Genomic DNA, 19,133 nt, shown 5'->3' with positions numbered 1-19,133 from the left:
AACCTGTAGAATTCTCTACCACAGAAGGCAGCAGAGGCCAATTCATTAAATATATTCAAGAAGGAGTTGGATATATTTCTTAAGGCTAAAGGGATCAAGGGATATGGGGAGAAAGCAGGGACAGGGTACTGAATTTGGATGATCAGCCATGATCTCATTGAATGGCGGCGCAGGCTCGAGGGGCCGAATGGCCTACTCCTGCTCCTATCTTCTATGTTTCTAAGTTTCTATGCAGCACTCCCTCAGTACTGCCCCTCCGTCAGCGCAGCACTCCCTCAGTACTGCCCCTCTGACAGTGCAGCACTCCCTCAGTACTGCCCATCCGACAGTGCAGCACTCCCTCAGTACTGCCCCTCCGACAGTGCAGCACTCCCTCAGTACTGCCCATCCGACAGTGCAGCACTCCCTCAGTACTGCCCCTCCGACAGTGCAGCGCTCCCTCAGTACTGCCCCTCCGACAGAGAAGCACTCCCGCAGTACTGTCCATCCGACAGTGCAGCACTCCCTCAGTACTGCCCATCCGACAGTGCAGCACTCCCTCAGTACTGCCCATCCGACAGTGCGGCACTCCCTCAGTACTGCCCCTCCGACAGTGCGGCACTCCCTCAGTACTGCCCCTCCGACAGTGCGGCGCTCCCTCAGTACTGCCCCTCCGACAGTGCGGCGCTCTCTCAGTACTGCCCCTCCAACAGTGCGGCTCTCCCTCAATACTGCCCCTCCCGACAATGCAGCACTCTCTCAGTACTGCCCTTCCGACAGTGCAGCGCTCCCTCAGTACTGCCCCTCCAACAGTGCAGCACTCCCTCACACTGCCCCTCCGACAATGCGGCGCTCTCTCAGTACTGCCCATCCGACAGTGCAGCGCTACCTCAGTACTGCCCCTCCGACAGTGCAGTGCCCTCTCAGTACTGCCCCTCCGACAGTGTGGCGCTCCCTCAATACTGCCCCTTTGACAGTGCAGCACTCCCTCAGTACTGCCCCTCCGACAGTGCAGCGCTCCCTCAGTACTGCCCCTCCAACAGTGCAGCACTCCCTCAGTACTGCCCCTCCGACAATGCGGCGCTCTCTCAGTACTGCCCCTCCGACAGTAAAAGATCCCATGGCACTGTTTCGAAGAAGAGCAGGGGGAGTTCTCCCTGGTGTCCTGGCCAATATTTATCCCTCAACCAACGTTACTAAAACAGATTATCTGGTCATTATCACATTGTTGTTTGTGGGAGCTTGCTGTGCGTAAATTGGCAGCCGTGTTTCCTACATTACAACAGTGACTACACTTCAAAAAGTAAATTGGCTGTAAAGCACTTTGGGACATCCTGAGGTCGTGAGAGGCGCTACAGAAATGCAAGTTCTCTCTTTTACTACAGCAGAAGGATTTACAAACAGTCCGAGGTCACCTGGCTTCCTACCAAGGCTGGAGTGTCAGCCGAGATCTTTGTGCTCAAGTGTCTGAAGTGGGGCTTGAAGATGAAAATCCCTTGCAGTGTTTTGAGGAGGAGGCTGAGATTTGAGATTTGTTTTGTGCGAATCCTGTCCACCTGGGCTCGACTTCAGGAAGTTCTCAAAAGCTTAAAATAAAGATTGATTGAGGAGAGGCTGAATCCTGACTCCACTGAACTCTGTGGGAAAAAATGTCTACAGGCACTTCCTTTATTCCAGAAGTTACAGAAATAGATGAAGAGATGATTGAGGGGAAACAGTTGAGAGTATTTGGGTTTTGCAAAGGCCCTGCAGTGCAAATGTTTGCAGTTTTTGAGACAATGATCAAATTATCTGTTCTAGGAGTTGGTTGAGGGATAAATATTGGTCAGGACCCCGGGGAGAACTCCCCTGCTCTTCAAAGACTGCCATGGGACCTTTTACATTCACCTGAACAGGCAGATAGAGCTTTGGTTTAATGTTTCATCTGAAATACGGTACCTCCGACAGTGCATCACTCCCTCAGTACTGCCCCTCCAACAGTGCAACGCTTCCTCAGTACTGCCCCTCCGACAGTGCGGCGCTCCCTCAGTACTGTCCCTCCGACAGTGCGGCGCTCCCTCAGTACTGTCCCTCCGACAGTGCAGCGATCCCTCAGTACTGGCCCTCCGACAGTGCATCACTCCCTCAGTACTGCCCCTCCGACAGTGCATCACTCCCTCAGTACAGGCCCTCCGACAGTGCAACGCTTCCTCAGTACTGCCCCTCCAACAGTGCAACGCTTCCTCAGTACTGCCCCTCCGACAGTGCAGCGCTCCCTCAGTACTGCCCCTCCGACAGTGCAGCGATCCCTCAGTACAGGCCCTCCGACAGTGCAGCGCTCCCTCAGTACTGCCCCTCCAACAGTGCAACGCTTCCTCAGTACTGCCCCTCCGACAGTGCATCACTCCCTCAGTACTGCCCCTCCGACAGTGCATCACTCCCTCAGTACTGGCCCTCCGACAGTGCAGCGATCCCTCAGTACTGGCCCTCCGACAGTGTATCACTCCCTCAGTACTGCCCCTCCGACAGTGCAGCACTCCCTCAGTACTGCCCCTCTGTCAGTGCAACGCTCCCTCTGTATTGCCCATCTGACAGTGCAATGCTTCCTCAGTACTGCCCCTCCGACAGTGCAGTGATCCCTCAGTACTGGCCCTCCGACAGTGCAGCGATCCCTCAGTACTGGCCCTCCGACAGTGCAGTGATCCCTCAGTACTGCCCCTCCAACAGCGCAACGCTTCCTCAGTACTGCCCATCTGACAGTGCATCACTCCCTCAGTACTGCCCCTCCGACAGTGCAGTGATCCCTCAGTACTGGCCATCCAACAGTGCAACGCTCCCTCAGTACTGCCCCTCCGACAGTGCAGCGATCCCTCAGTACTGGCCCTCCGACAGTGCAGCGCTCCCTCAGTACAGCCCCTCTGACAGTGCGGCGCTCCCTCAGTACTGCCTATCCGACAGTGCGGCGCTCCCTCAGTACAGCCCCTCCGACAGTGCGGCGCTCCCTCAGTACTGCCCATCCGACAGTGTGGCGCTCCCTCAGTACTGCCCCTCCGACAGTGCGGCGCTCCCTCAGTACTGCCCATCCGACAGTGCATCACTCCCTCAGTACTGCCCCTCCGACAGTGCGGCGCTCCCTCACTACTGCCCATCCGACAGTGCGGCGCTCCCTCAGTACTGCCCCTCCGACAGTGTGGCGCTCCCTCAGTACTGCCCATCCGACAGTGCGGCGCTCCCTCAGTACAGCCCCTCTGACAGTGCGACGCTCCCTCAGTACTGCCTATCCGACAGTGCGGCGCTCCCTCAGTACAGCCCCTCCGACAGTGCGGCGCTCCCTCAGTACTGCCCATCCGACAGTGCGGCGCTCCCTCAGTACTGCCCCTCCGACAGTGCGGCGCTCCCTCAGTACTGCCCCTCCGACAGTGCGGCGCTCCCTCAGTACTGCCCCTCCGACAGTGCGGCGCTCCCTCAGTACTGCCCCTCCGACAGTGCGGCGCTCCCTCAGTACTGCCCCTCCGACAGTGCTGTGCTCACTCAGTACTGCCCCTCCGACAGTGCGGCGCTCCCTCAGTACTGCCCCTCCGTCAGTGCAGTGCTCCCTCAGAACTGCCCATCCGACAGTGCGGCGCTCCCTCAGTACTGCCCATCCGACAGTGCGGCGCTCCCTCAGTACTGCCCCTCCGACAGTGCGGCGCTCCCTCAGTACTGCCCATCCGACAGTGCGGCGCTCCCTCAGTACTGCCCCTCCAACAGTGTGGCGCTCCCTCAGTACTGCCCATCCGACAGTGCGGCGCTCCCTCAGTACAGCCCCTCTGACAGTGCGGCGCTCCCTCAGTACTGCCTATCCGACAGTGCGGCGCTCCCTCAGTACAGCCCCTACGACAGTGCGGCGCTCCCTCAGTACTGCCCATCCGACAGTGCGGCGCTCCCTCAGTACTGCCCCTCCGACAGTGCGGCGCTCCCTCAGTACTGCCCCTCCGACAGTGTGGCGCTCCCTCAGTACTGCCCCTCCGACAGTGCGGCGCTCCCTCAGTACTGCCCCTCCGACAGTGCGGCGCTGCCTCAGTACTGCCCCTCCGACAGTGCTGTGCTCACTCAGTACTGCCCCTCCGACAGTGCGGCGCTCCCTCAGTACTGCCCCTCCGACAGTGCGGCGCTCCCTCAGTACTGCCCCTCTGACAGTGTGGCGCTCCCTCAGTATTGCCCCTCCGACAGTGCGGCGCTCCCTCAGTACTGCCCCTCCGACAGTGCGGCGCTCCTTCAGTACTGCCCCTCCGACAGTGCAGCGATCCCTCAGTACTGCCCCTGACAGTGCGGCACTCCCTCAGTACTGCCCCTCCGACAGTGCGGCGCTCCCTCAGTACTGCCCCTCCGACAGTGCGGCACTCCCTCAGTACTGCCCCTCCGACAGTGCGGCACTCCCTCAGTACTGCCCCCTCCGACAGTGCGGCACTCCCTCAGTACAGCCCCTCCAACAGTGCGGCACTCCCTCAGTACAGCCCCTCCGACAGTGCAGCGCTCCCTCAGTACTGGCCCTCCGACAGTGCGGCGCTCCCTCAGTACTGCCCCTCTGACAGTGCGGCGCTCCCTCAGTACAGCCCCTCCGACAGTGCGGCGCTCCCTCAGTACTGCCCATCCGACAGTGCGGCGCTCCCTCAGTACTGCCCCTCCGACAGTGCGGCGCTCCCTCAGTACTGCCCCTCCGACAGTGCGGCGCTCCCTCAGTACTGCCCCTCCGACAGTGCGGCGCTCCCTCAGTACTGCCCCTCCGACAGTGCGGCGCTCCCTCAGTACTGCCCCTCCGACAGTGCTGTGCTCACTCAGTACTGCCCCTCCGACAGTGCGGCGCTCCCTCAGTACTGCCCCTCCGACAGTGCGGCGCTCCCTCAGTACTGCCCCTCCGACAGTGTGGCGCTCCCTCAGTATTGCCCCTCCGACAGTGCGGCGCTCCCTCAGTACTGCCCCTCCGACAGTGCGGCGCTCCTTCAGTACTGCCCCTCCGACAGTGCAGCGATCCCTCAGTACTGCCCCTGACAGTGCGGCACTCCCTCAGTACTGCCCCTCCGACAGTGCGGCGCTCCCTCAGTACTGCCCCTCTGACAGTGCGGCGCTCCCCTCAGTACTGCCCCTCCGACAGTGCGGCACTCCCTCAGTACTGCCCCTCCGACAGTGCGGCACTCCCTCAGTACTGCCCCTCCGACAGTGCGGCACTCCCTCAGTACAGCCCCTCCAACAGTGCATCACTCCCTCAGTACTGCCCCTCCGACAGTGCAGTGCTCCCTCAGTACTGCCCCTCCGACAGTGCAGCGATCCCTCAGTACAGGCCCTCCGACAGTGCAGCGCTCCCTCAGTACTGCCCCTCCAACAGTGCAACGCTTCCTCAGTACTGCCCCTCCGACAGTGCATCACTCCCTCAGTACTGCCCCTCCGACAGTGCATCACTCCCTCAGTATTGGCCCTCCGACAGTGCAGCGATCCCTCAGTACTGGCCCTCCGACAGTGCATCACTCCCTCAGTACTGCCCCTCCGACAGTGCAGCGCTCCCTCAGTACTGCCCCTCTGTCAGTGCAATGCTTCCTCAGTACCGCCCCTCCGACAGTGCAGTGATCCCTCAGTACTGGCCCTCAGACAATGCAGCGATCCCTCAGTACTGGCCCTCCGACAGTGCAGTGATCCCTCAGTACTGCCCCTCCGACAGTGCGGCGCTCCCTCAGTACTGCCCATCCGACAGTGCGGCGCTCCCTCAGTACTGCCCCTCTGACAGTGCGGCGCTCCCTCAGTACTGCCTATCCGACAGTGCGGCGCTCCCTCAGTACAGCCCCTCCGACAGTGCGGCGCTCCCTCAGTACTGCCCATCCGACAGTGCGGCGCTCCCTCAGTACTGCCCCTCCGACAGTGCGGCGCTCCCTCAGTACTGCCCCCTCCGACAGTGTGGCGCTCCCTCAGTACTGCCCCTCCGACAGTGCGGCGCTCCCTCAGTACTGCCCCTCCGACAGTGCGGCGCTCCCTCAGTACTGCCCCTCCGACAGTGCTGTGCTCACTCAGTACTGCCCCTCCGACAGTGCGGCGCTCCCTCAGTACTGCCCCTCCGACAGTGCGGCGCTCCCTCAGTACTGCCCCTCCGACAGTGTGGCGCTCCCTCAGTATTGCCCCTCCGACAGTGCGGCGCTCCCTCAGTACTGCCCCTCCGACAGTGCGGCGCTCCTTCAGTACTGCCCCTCCGACAGTGCAGCGATCCCTCAGTACTGCCCCTGACAGTGCGGCACTCCCTCAGTACTGCCCCTCCGACAGTGCGGCGCTCCCTCAGTACTGCCCCTCTGACAGTGCGGCGCTCCCTCAGTACTGCCCCTCCGACAGTGCGGCACTCCCTCAGTACTGCCCCTCCGACAGTGCGGCACTCCCCTCAGTACTGCCCCTCCGACAGTGCGGCACTCCCTCAGTACAGCCCCTCCAACAGTGCGGCACTCCCTCAGTACAGCCCCTCCGACAGTGCAGCGCTCCCTCAGTACTGGCCCTCCGACAGTGCGGCGCTCCCTCAGTACTGCCCCTCTGACAGTGCGGCGCTCCCTCAGTACTGCCCCTCCGACAGTGCAGCGCTCCCTCAGTACTGCCCCTCCGACAGTGCGGCGCTCCCTCAGTACTGGCCCTCCGACAGTGCAGCGCTCCCTCAGTACTGCCCCTCCGACAGTGCAGCGCTCCCTCAGTACAGCCCCTCTGACAGTGCGGCGCTCCCTCAGTACTGCCCCCTCCGACAGTGCAGCGCTCCCTCAGTACAGCCCCCTCCGACAGTGCAGCGCTCCCTCAGTACTGCCCCTCTGACAGTGCGGCGCTCCCTCAGTACTGCCCCTCTGACAGTGCGGCACTCCCTCAGTACTGCCCCTCTGACAGTGCGGCGCTCCTTCAGTACTGCCCCTCCGACAGTGCGGCGCTCCCTCAGTACTGCCCCTCCGACAGTGCAGCGCTCCCTCAGTACTGCCCCTCCGACAGTGCAGCGCTCCCTCAGTACTCAATAATTATGTGTTCAAGTTCTGGAGTGGGGTTTGAACCCACAACCTCCTGACTTCTCAGAGCTGAGTGTTACCAGTGTGCCAGACTGATGAAGCATGAATAAAATCTCGTGCACCATCCCGTCGCCATATCCCACGTTATACTCCGTGTTTATCTGCTCCTCGATGACTATCAGCTGCATCATTTGCCGTTCTACCTTATAAAGATCATCCATCACCCCCAGCTGTTGGACAGTTTCTGATCTTATCGCTCCAGTTTGATTACTTGTCGCAAGTACTTGGCATTCTACACTACCTTTGCTGGCTCTTTGAGGTTCCCCATCGACCTCCTCCTCCCTGCCCAGGTTTCCTGTGCTCAGGAGCCTGTCTTCCCCCTTGTGTAACAGGCTTGGAAACATATAGCACTCTGACAGTGCAGCACTCCCTTAAGAGGGGCAGTACTGAGGGAGCGCTGCACTGTCAGAGGGGCAGTACTGAGGGAGCGCCGCATTGTCGGAGGGTCAGTACTGAGGAGCACTGCACTGTCGGAGGGGCAGTACTGAGGGAGTTCTGCACTGTGGGAGGGGCAGTACTGAGGGAGCCCCGCATTGTCGGAGGGTCAGTACTGAGGAGCACTGCACTGTCGGAGGGGCAGTACTGAGGGAGCGCTGCACTGTCGGAGGGTCAATACTGAGGGAGCTCTGCACTGTCGGAGGGTCAATACTGAGGGAGCTCTGCACTGTCGGAGGGTCAATACTGAGGGAGCTCTGCACTGTCGGAGGGTCAGTACTGAGGGAGCTCTGCACTGTCGGAGGGTCAATACTGAGGGAGCTCTGCACTGTCGGAGGGTCAGTACTGAGGAGCACTGCACTGTCAGAGGGGCAGTACTGAGGGAGTTCTGCACTGTCAGAGGGGCAGTACTGAGGGAGTTCTGCACTGTCGGAGGGTCAATACTGAGGAGCGCTGCACTGTCGGAGGGTCAATACTGAGGGAGCTCTGCACTGTGGGAGGGGCAGTACTGAGGGAGCTCTGCACTGTCGGAGGGTCAATACTGAGGGAGCTCTGCACTGTCGGAGGGTCAGTACTGAGGGAGCTCTGCACTGTCGGAGGGTCAATACTGAGGGAGTGCTACATGTTTCCAAGCTGTTTCACAAGGTGCTGCTAGGAAGTTTGATATACAGTTCTATAAAGTACTATACACTATTGTTCGATACCATTCTATCCGGCACTGTTCTATACGGTACTGTTCCATACAGTGCCATTCTATACAGTTCTATTCAGTTCTGTTTCATACAGTTCTGCCGTCCTCTCTCTCCCACCCATCATGGATCAGTATTTCCAGCACCTAGTCATTGAAGTGACTCTCGCAAGCAGTGGACCATTTTACAGTAATGGGGCCGAGTAAAGGGGAAAAGCTGCAAACACCGGAACAAAACACCAAATACCGCAGGTGTTGGAAATCTTAAATAAAAACAGTAAATACTGGAACCACTCAGCAGGTCAGAGAGCACCTGTGCCGAGAGGAAGGCAGGGTTAATGTTTCAGGTCACTGACCCTTCCTCAAGGCTCGGAATCTGAAACAAGCCCGACCTTCCTCGCCACACACCGGCCCTGCCTTCAGCTGCCTGGGCCCTAAGCTCTGGAATTCCCTCCTTAATCCTCTCCGCCTCGCTACCTCTCTCTCCTCCTCTGAGACACTCCGCAACCCAGCTTTTAGCTGCCTGTCCTAATACAGTAGCTCCTTCCTTGGCTCGGTGTCAGTTTTCGTCTGACTGCACTCCCGTGAATGATGTAGAATTTACAGCCCAGAGACAGGCCACTGGGCCCAACTGGCCTGTGCTCCACACGAACCTCTTCCCAGTCTATCTGATTACACTCCCGTGAAACGCCTTGGGACATTTTCCTAAGTTAAAGGCGCTATATAAATGCACGGTTTTTGTTTTGTTTTTTTGGTAATACTCGCTGCACTCGCTGACTCACTGACCCAGGCTCATGCTCCCAGGGAACAGACCCGGCCCGAGCTCCAGGCTGTGGCACACTGCCCGATTGAGCAAGGTCGAAAGGAAACCTTTGGGGTGCGGTCAGCTCTCGGCCGCAGAGTTGGCAGATGCTATTTCCTCTCGTGCAGGAGAAGGTAGACTTTGTTTATAGCTCTGGTCACCTTATCGTAAGGCAGTGCCATTGCACTGAGAGGTTACAGAGGGATCAGGAATTAACTTTGTTGGTGGTGTATTTTGACAGGAGAAATAAGGAGGCCACCAACTCCTTGGGAAATAAGAATCTAAATGGGTAGAGAAGCAGAGAGATCTGGGGGTACAGATAGACAAACCACCAAAAGTTGCGACGCAGGTTAATAAGGCCCTAAAAATGCAAAGCACTGGGATGCTAGAGCGATAGAATACAAAAGCAGACAAGTTATGTTAAACTTGTATTGAACCTTGGTTAAACCACACTTGGAGTACAGGAAACTTTGTGCTATCCGGCACCCACGGGACCGAGCTACTGCCGTTGCCTCAAAACTTCCGGATAGACCAGCGTCAATGTTATCAGATAGGAACTTTTCATCTCCGTATCTGACCACAAAGACTGTTGCTTAGCAACAGCTTGTCAGCACTCGGCCCGTGGCTTGGAAGCGTCTCTGAAGCTGTTGCTAAGATACAGAGACGCTTTCTAGAGCCTGCCGTATCTGACCACAAACACTGTTGCTTAGCAACAGCTTGTCAGCACTCGGCCCGGTAGCGTCTCTGAAGCTGTTGCTAAGCTACAGAGACGCTTTCCAGAGCCTGCCTGTGAAAAGAATGCTAGGAGAAGAAAAAAAACCTAACCAAAACGGCTGCTGATTTCTGCCGTTAGATCGAAGTTGCCGGACATTCAACCTCCGGATAGCACAAAGTTTCCTGTACTGTGAACCGTTCTGGTCTCCATATTACAGAAAGTATACAGAGGCACTGGAGAAGGTGCAAAAAAAGATTGACAAGAATAACACTAGAACTGAGAGGTTGTACCTATCAGGAAAAACTGAACAGGCTGGGGTTCTTTTCTCAAGAAAAGAGAAGGCTGAGGGGTGACCTGACAGAGGGCTTTAAGATTATGAAAGGGGTTCGATAGGGTAGACGTAGAGACGATGGCCCAGAAATTCGGGTCCCAACGCGTGAGTACGCACAGGCGTGGACCCGATGGAAGTGCCGGTTTCTTGCATGCACTGCGCACGCGCGGGAAACCGGCACTTCCGTTCCGCTGAACGAAGGGGTTCAGAGGTCGAACGCGTGCGCGCGGGAATCTGCGCGTGCGCTATGAACTTACGTTTTTTTTACAGGTTTTTCCGTGAGGGTAAGTCTTTAGATTTTAGAAATGTAAAAACCAGACGTAAGGCCTGCATTTTAAAAGGTAAGTGGTCAATTAGTTAAAATTAAAACATTTTTTCCACAGGTTTATTATTTTTAAATACTTTAAAGCAAGGTAAGTTTATTTTTAGCCCCGTTTTTTTATAAAATTATTTGTTTCAAAAATTTAAATTATTGTTTTAAATAGTTATTTAATGTAATTTATAGTTTATTTAAAAAGTGTGATTTTTAAAAAAAAATTTATTTGAAGGTTTACTGTTATTTTGGGGCCCGTATATTCATAAGTTTTCACAGGTCTTCCTGTCAATCTTATGAATGGGCTTTTCCCTCCTCCGAATGGCTGCCCATGGCTCACGTGATCCCAGGGGACGCATCGCACTAACTACACCCCTGGGACACGCAAGCACAGCGCGCCGACAGCTGGGCCAGGCCCCGGAGCGGAATTCCACGGGAGCCCAGAGCTCAACTGCCGGCGTGCAAGGTAAGTGCAGGTCGGGGGCTTGCACCCACGGGAAGCCCCCGACCCGAATTTCTGGGCCGAAGTTCCCACTTGTGGGAGCGACCAGAACTAGGGGCTGTAAATATCAAATAGTCACTAATAAATCTAATAAGGAATTCAGAAAGTACTCTTTACCCAGAGAGTGGTGCGAATGTGGAACTCGCTACCAGAGGGAGTGGTTGAGGCAAATAGCAGAGATGCATTTAAGGGGAAGCTCGATAAACACATGAGGGGGAAAGGAATAGGATATACTGATCGAGGTGAGATGAAGGAAGGTGGGAGGAAGCTCGTGTGGAGCATAAACGCCAGCACAGACGAGTTGGGCCGAATGGCTGGTTCCTGTGCAGTAAATTCTATTTAACGCCATGTCATTTTCTTATAATGTAAAGGACGACAGTGTTCTGTGGAACCCTGCTGCATTAGCGGTCGAACGATGTCACTGTTGAGTTTGAGGTCTATTGGCTCCAGCTCTCCCCAGTGGGCCTGAGTAGCCGGGGTTGAATCAATCCAAGCGGCCCCGATCCAACTCCCCATGCCTGCAGTCTGGATTGTGCTCGGACTCTTGCGTGCGAGACTTGTGGTGATTCTCTTCTTCTCTTAGGCAGTACCTCGGAACCGAGGATGACTTGCTTCCACATTAAAAATGAGCTCGCATGTGGCTGATTAGTCCAATGCGGGACCTACAGTCTCTGTCACAGGTGGGGCAGACGGTGGTTGAAGGGGCGGGTGGGTGGGATGCTTGGGTTGACGTACGCTCCTTGCGCTGCCTGCGCTTGGCTTCCGCTTGCTCCCGGCGAAGAGACTCGATTGCACTCAAATTCTAAATCCAAATTCTGGTCGGTGTTCGGCACACTTCATTTTCTCTTTCACATTACAGACGGAGCACAGCCTGAGCTGAAGTCGGTTGACCGACAGGGACCTGTACTCCGTGATGCCGGGGAGAGGTCCCAAAGTACGGAGCGCGTGAGTATTTGCGGCGTGTTTTATTCCTTTCGGAGGAGGTCGATGGATGACCTTTTATAGCTGTGGTGATTATTCTTTATGTTTAGTAAGAAGTATTGTGATTGGTTGTTTGTTTCCTGCCTTGGGATATATGCTGTAATCTCATTGGTAGTTGATGTCATGTGATTTGTGGTGGCCATCTTAAATTCAGTTCTTTCCAGCCTTTAGTTGGGACTGGGTGTTGAAGATGTGCTACAGGATTTTTAAGTTAATAAAGCCTAGATTAGAAAGGCAAATCTATTCTTTATTTCCCTGTGTGTGTGGGGCTGGGGTCAGGTCCCTGTGTGTGTGGGGCCGGGGTCAGGTCCCTGTGTGTGTGGGGCTGGGGTCAGGTCCCTGTGTGTGTGTGGGGCCGGGATCAGCTCCCTGTGTGTGTGTGGGGCTGGGGTCAGGTCCCTGTGTGTGTGTGTGGGGCTGGGGTCAGGTCCCTGTGTGTGTGTGGGGCCGGGATCAGGTCCCTGTGTGTGTGTGGGGCTGGGGTCAGGTCCCTGTGTGTGTGTGTGGGGCCAGGGTCAGGTCCCTGTGTGTGTGTGGGGCCGGGATCAGGTCCGTGTGTGTGTGTGGGGCTGGGGTCAGGTCCCTGTGTGTGTGTGTGGGGCTGGGGTCAGGTCCCTGTGTGTGTGGGGCCGGGGTCAGGTCCGTGTGTGTGTGGGGCTGTGGTCAGGTCCCTGTGTGTGTGTGGGGCTGGGGTCAGGTCCCTGTGTGTGTGTGGGGCCGGGGTCAGGTCCCTGTGTGTGTGGGGCCGGGGTCAGGTCCGTGTGTGTGTGGGGCTGGGGTCAGCTCCCTGTGTGTGTGTGGGGCCAGGGTCAGGTCCCTGTGTGTGGGGGGCTGGGGTCAGGTCCCTGTGTGTGTGTGGGGCCGGGATCAGGTCCCTGTTGTGTGGGGCCGGGGTCAGCTCCCTGTGTGTGTGGGGCCAGGGTCAGCTCCCTGTGTGTGTGTGGGGCCAGGGTCAGGTCCCTGTGTGTGTGGGGCTGGGGTCAGCTCCCTGTGTGTGTGGGGCTGGGGTCAGGTCCCTGTGTGTGTGGGGCCGGGATCAGGTCCCTGTGTGTGTGTGGCCGGGGTCAGGTCCCTGTGTGTGTGTGGGGCCGGGATCAGGTCCCTGTGTGTGTGTGGGGCTGGGGTCAGGTCCCTGTGTGTGTGTGGGGCCGGGATCAGGTCCCTGTGTGTGTGTGGGGCTGGGGTCAGGTCCCTGTGTGTGTGGGGCTGGGGTCAGGTCCCTGTGTGTGTGGGGCCGGGGTCAGGTCCCTGTGTGTGTGGGGCCGGGGTCAGGTCCCTGTGTGTGTGGGGCCGGGGTCAGGTCCCTGTGTGTGTGGGGCCGGGGTCAGGTCCCTGTGTGTGTGGAGCCGGGGTCAGGTCCCTGTGTGTGTGGGGCCGGGGTCAGGTCCCTGTGTGTGTGTGGGGCTGGGGTCAGGTCCCTGTGTGTGTGGGGCTGGGGTCAGGTCCCTGTGTGTGTGGGGCCGGGGTCAGGTCCCTGTGTGTGTGTGGGGCTGGGGTCAGGTCCCTGTGTGTGTGTGGGGCCGGGGTCAGGTCCCTGTGTGTGTGGGACCGGGATCAGCTCCCTGTGTGTGTGGGGCTGGGGTCAGGTCCCTGTGTGTGTGTGGGGCTGGGGTCGGGTCCCTGTGTGTGTGGGACCGGGATCAGCTCCCTGTGTGTGTGTGGGGCTGGGGTCAGGTCCCTGTTGTGTGGGGCCGGGGTCAGCTCCCTGTGTGTGTGGGGCCAGGGTCAGCTCCCTATGTGTGTGTGGGGCCAGGGTCGGGTCCCTGTGTGTGTGGGGCTGGGGTCAGGTCCCTGTGTGTGTGGGGCCGGGATCAGGTCCCTGTGTGTGTGGGGCCGGGATCAGGTCCCTGTGTGTGTGGGGCTGGGGTCAGGTCCCTGTGTGTGTGTGTGTGGCCGGGGTCAGGTCCCTGTGTGTGTGGGGCTGGGGTCAGGTCCCTGTGTGTGTGTGGGGCCAGGGTCATGTCCCTGTGTGTGTGGGGCCGGGGTCAGGTCCCTGTGTGTGTGGGGCCAGGGTCAGGTCCCTGTGTGTGTGTGGGGCCAGGGTCAGCTCCCTATGTGTGTGTGGGGCTGGGGTCAGCTCCCTATGTGTGTGTGGGGCCAGGGTCAGGTCCCTGTGTGTGTGGGGCCGGGGTCAGGTCCCTGTGTGTGTGGGGCCGGGATCAGGTCCCTGTGTGTGTGGGGCTGGGGTCAGGTCCCTGTGTGTGTGTGGGGCCAGGGTCAGGTCCCTGTGTGTGTGGGGCCGGGGTCAGGTCCCTGTGTGTGTGGGGCCGGGGTCAGGTCCCTGTGTGTGTGTGTGGGGCTGGGGTCAGGTCCCTGTGTGTGTGGGGCTGGGTTCAGGTCCCTGTGTGTGTGGAGCTGGGTTCAGGTCCCTGTGTGTGTGGGGCCGGGGTCAGGTCCCTGTGTGTGTGGGACCGGGGTCAGGTCCCTGTGTGTGTGTGGGGCTGGGGTCAGGTCCCTGTGTGTGTGTGGGGCCGGGATCAGGCTCCTGTGTGTTTGTGGGGCCGGGATCAGGTCCCTGTGTGTGTGGGGCTGGGCTCAGGTCCCTGTGTGTGTGGGGCTGGGGTCAGGTCCCTGTGTGTGTGTGGGGCTGGGGCCAGGTCCCTGTGTGTGGGACTCGGGTCATGCCTTTTGCGCAGGGTAAGGTGTCGATGCCGATTTGTGCTTCTCTTTGCCAAAACGATTTCTCCTTTTCAGAGACCCCTTGCCGAACGCGATCACATGACTTCTCACCCGCCAGAAGCCAAGACTGCCGAAGGTAGGGAATATTCAGATACATCAACATTACCTGCCGCTGGTGAAACACTTCTGACCTTTTGCTTTCCCCTGACTGGGATGAAGGTCCACAGATATCAGCCAACCTTCAGTCCCATTCTTCTTGTGGACGCACGCCCTATTTCCTCGCAGGTCTTTCATGGATAGCAATGAAGGGCTGATTTACTCCCCCTTCTCCCCGCGGCGCATTGGGGGCAATCGTAGCACCCCTCGGGTATCCCGACAGGTCAGTGACCGATCCTGGGACCTTCTGGTCCTTATGGCCATAATGATTAAACCAGACCCACCGACCCAGGCGTTTGTCAGACCCTGGTTGCCATGGTGAGCTTAGTGCTACATTTCTAACCAGTGATGGGATGCTGAAGGAGCCGCCTTCCATGGGGCTTGCAGGGAGCGCCATTGCTTCCAAATCTGCCCAACACACCGTGCTGTCTTTGGCCTTGGCACTCGGGTCTTCAGTGTGGTAACTGTCCACCTGCAGATAGCTAATACTCTTATGGGCTAGTCATCTCAATGGGTTATGTACGAGAAGGGGCCAGAGACCCATGCCTCCAGCCTACCCGCAGCTTTTACTGACTAATATCGACTGAAACCAGAGATGTCTCAATTTTAATATTCCCAGGCCACCACCTTCATAAGAGCCTAAGTTCCCAGCAAGTCTTGCTGCCATTTTGAAATCATTGATCTTCATGCAGTGACATTAGGGGCTGGATTTTCATTGAGGAGGTGGGTAGGAGGCGGGACTACAACTTTTGGGGTTGTAGTCCCGCCTCCATTGAGTTCTAGCCAACCCACGCGATTTAGACTTGATTGACCTTGTTGAGCCCGCCCAGGGGGCTCAGCAGGCCAATTAAGGGCCACCCGGCAACAGGTGACGTCACAGATTGAAATTTCATCTGTCAAGACCTTTTGACAGATTAAATATCAGCGTTTCACAGCTGTTTGAAGCTGTCAAACACTGACAATCTGTACTCCAGGTTAATTCCTTCCTCTCTGGATGATTTAGAGATCTCCCCGGAACAGAAAGCAGGGGCTGCAGATTTTGACAGCTGGCGGCCATTCTGCTTTCTGTGCCGAGACCTGAAGGAAGGAAGGCTGTAAAGGTAAGTAAAGGTTAGTAGAACTTCTTTAAACACTTTACACAGACCAAACACACTTACCTCTGCACTCATGCACCCATCACTCACCTGAACACCGAACATCTTGACCCCTCCCAAGCCCTTCAGCCCGACGGTCCGCCTCGCTAACTTGGCGTGGTTTGGAGCCGTCGGGAATCCCACACTTCAACATTAAAAATAGGGATTAGGCACTAATCCCCTTCCTGCCTCGGGGAGGCGGGTCCCAGTGCAGGGCGGGTACCTGCCTCCTTTGAAACTGGCATGGAGGCGGGTTGGGGGCGGGATGGGGTCGTGCCCCCCGATTTTGGGATATTAACCCCCCACCGCCTCCAATCCCGCCTCCACGGCCCAATGAAAATCCAGCCCTAGATGTTCAAAGTCTTGCACGTTGCTCACTAACATATTCACTACCAATCTGCTCACGACTGGCGATGTCTCAGGAGCTGAGGCAATGTGTAGCCAAGGCAACCCTGTAAAGTCCCGACATTCAACTGCTACTTGGACAACACTATCTCCTTTATTTTTATTCAATACTTCCCACAGAAATGTTAGACGCATGAATTCTTCCACTTCTATCTTTCGCGTTCATATAGGCGGGTCAACCCTAAAATGGGGGAAATCATGAGTGATATCGTTTAAGGATATTGCAGACAGCACCTTGCAAGTGTCATGCGATCTACTGTTCCTGTGATGCGTACTTACCACAGCCAATCCAAATGTTGGTTTGTCGCTGTTGCCATTGGCCGTATCTCTGTAGAAAGGGCCTTTTCAACATTCTGACTTGCCTCTTGAACCAGCTGTTGATCCTGTTACCAGCCATAACTATTTTGTATCGCTGTTGAGATGAATAGAATCATAGAATGATGCAGCACAGAAGGAGGCCATTTGGCTCACCGAGCCATAGTAGTGTATTTCCAGTACAGGAGTATTTTCTGTTGGAATAATAATCTAGTTGAATGAGAAGTTGTCTCCGATCCATGTCTTGCGCTGGGTTTGAAGGTGAACTGGGGACATCATCTCATAATCTCACATGCCTTAGTTGCCTTTCCACCAGACCTGCAACATGTATGAAGATTGCCTGAACCTTGCCAATGGGCACTGAAGTATCTGCCTGAAGGACAGGATGATTTCACCCAACAAGTGGGCACAAGCTGAGGTTGATTCTACATCGTCTTTTGATTGAGGGACAAGACGTTTCAGTCTCTCGCTAGTATTCCCCCTTAAAGCTTTGGCATCAGGCAAGGCCAGGGCAGCTCCAGTGATATGTGTTCTGAAATAAGCCCCAAAGTTCTCAGAGCCGTGATGCACGAGTCGTCCTTGGCGTTGTTCAAGGCTGCATCTCTCGATACCAATACAGGGGTTTGAATTGCTCTGTTTGTTACCTGTGGCCCCAATTCAGGTCCACAAGTCCCTCATCAATGCCTCTATTGTTCTCCCCGGTGACCTGGCCAATATTTATCCCTCAACCAACTCACCAAAACAGATTATCCGGTCGTTATCTCATTGCTGTGTGCAAACTGGCTGCCGCGTTTCCCACATTACAACAGTGACCACACTCCAAAAAAGTACTTCATTGGCTGTAAAGCGCTTTGGGATGCCTGGTGGTCGTGAAAGGCGCTATAGAAATGTAAGTCTTTCTTTAAATGTAAAGCAGAAGATGGTTGACTGGCTGAAGTAATATTGAGACATATTACGGGACACAGAATGTGTGAATAGCTGAGGTGGTGATGGAGCATGGTAGGCAGAAATAGAAGCAGGAAACACTGGCAGAGCAGAACAGGCTCCAGGAGACGCAAAAAAGCAGATCGACAGCGAGGGTGCAGACTGCCCCACGGGCGGTGTTTTGATGGATAGAAAAAAAAAGACTTGCATTTTTGTAGCGCCTTTCAGGACGTCAGTACATCCCAAAGCACTTTACAGCCAATTAAGTACTTTTTTTTGGAGTGCAGTCACTGTTGTAGTCACGGCAGCCAATTTGCGTACAGCAAGCTCCCACAAACAGCAGTGTGATAATGACCAGATAACCTGTTTTTAGTAATGTTGGTTGAGGGATAAATATTGGCCAGAACACCGGGATTCATTTCCCTGCTCTTCTTCGAAATAGTGCCCGTGGGATCTTTCACGTCCACCTGAGAGAGCAGACGGGGCCTCGGTTTAACGTCTCATCCGAAAGACTGGACCTCCGACAGTGCAGCGTTCCCTCAGTACTGCACTGGAGTGTCAGCCTAAATTTTTGTGCTTCAATTCCCTGGAGTGGGACTTGAACCTTCAACTTTCTGACTCAGGTGAGAGTGCTACCCACTGAGCCATGGCTGCCACAGCTCCCTCCCCAAGCACCAATGTCCCTCCCTCCTCCTGTTTCCCCTCCCCTCCCCCCATCACCATCCCCATCCTATGTACTTGTGGGACCTGTCGCTAATGGTGGTGGTCATTTTTATGTACTTGTGGGACCTGTCGCTAATGGTGGTGGTCATTTTTATGTACTTGTGGGACCTGTCGCTAATGGTGGTGGTCATTTTTATGTACCTGTGGGACCTGTCGCTAATGGTGGTGGTCATTTTTATGCACTTGTGGGACCTGTCGCTAATGGTAGTGGTCATTTTTATGTACCTGTGGGACCTGTCGCTAATGATGGTGATCATTTTTATGTACTTGTGGGACCTGTCGCTAATGGTGGTGGTCATTTTTATGTACTTGTGGGACCTGTCGCTAATGGTGGTGGTCATTTTTATGCACTTGTGGGACCTGTCGCTAATGGTGGTGGTCATTTTTATGCACTTGTGGGACCTGTCGCTAATGGTGGTGGTCACTTTTATGTACTTGTGGGACCTGTCGCTAATGGTGGTGGTCATTTTTATGCACTTGTGGGACCTGTCGCTAATGGTGGTGGTCACTTTTATGTACTTGTGGGACCTGTCGCTAATGGTGGTGGTCATTTTTATGTACTTGTGGGACCTGTCGCTAATGGTGGTCATTTTTATGTACCTGTGGGACCTGTCGCTAATGGTGGTGGTCATTTTTATGCACTTGTGGGACCTGTCGCTAATGGTAGTGGTCATTTTTATGTACCTGTGGGACCTGTCGCTAATGATGGTGATCATTTTTATGTATTTGTGGGACCTGTCGCTAATGATGGTGATCATTTTTATGCACTTGTGGGACCTGTCGCTAATGGTAGTGGTCATTTTGTAGTGGAGGCGCCGCGACTTTGGTGAGCCCATTGTAGTTGAATTGCTGTTTCGCGAGCACCCTGCAATCTCCACAAGTATAGCAATCGCTTAAGGTGGTCTGCCCTGACCTGAACATCCTGAGAGAGATGTGTGTTTGGATTCAATATACCAATTCAGCTCATATTTCCCCTTTCCCAATAGGATGGGATATCTGTCTCCATCAGTCTTGTCCATGGGGTAGATGGACCCAGTTAGCACGTGGGGCATATTGCCCTCACTGGACCTCTGTT

At 56.0% G+C, this 19,133-nt stretch overlaps 1 protein-coding gene across 2 annotated transcripts in view; it reads left to right on the top strand.

Annotated features, from left to right (window-relative positions):
* Positions 1-19,133, top strand: part of LOC147097596 (sterile alpha motif domain-containing protein 1-like) — a 161,934-nt gene that overhangs the window by 95,504 nt on the left and 47,297 nt on the right. For both annotated transcript variants that reach the window (XM_085971562.1, XM_085971561.1), the window contains exons 3-4: positions 11,662-11,747; positions 14,478-14,538. In XM_085971562.1, coding sequence (XP_085827688.1) covers positions 11,662-11,747; positions 14,478-14,538 — 147 coding nt within the window. The remainder of the gene's footprint in view (positions 1-11,661; positions 11,748-14,477; positions 14,539-19,133) is intronic.

This window comes from Somniosus microcephalus, chromosome 31, assembly GCF_052327205.1.
Source record: "Somniosus microcephalus isolate GS21.2 chromosome 31, FLI_Smic_1.0, whole genome shotgun sequence".
In the NCBI taxonomy this organism is placed as follows: Eukaryota; Metazoa; Chordata; class Chondrichthyes; order Squaliformes; family Somniosidae; genus Somniosus; species Somniosus microcephalus.
This window is presented reverse-complemented; position numbering and strand designations above follow the sequence as displayed.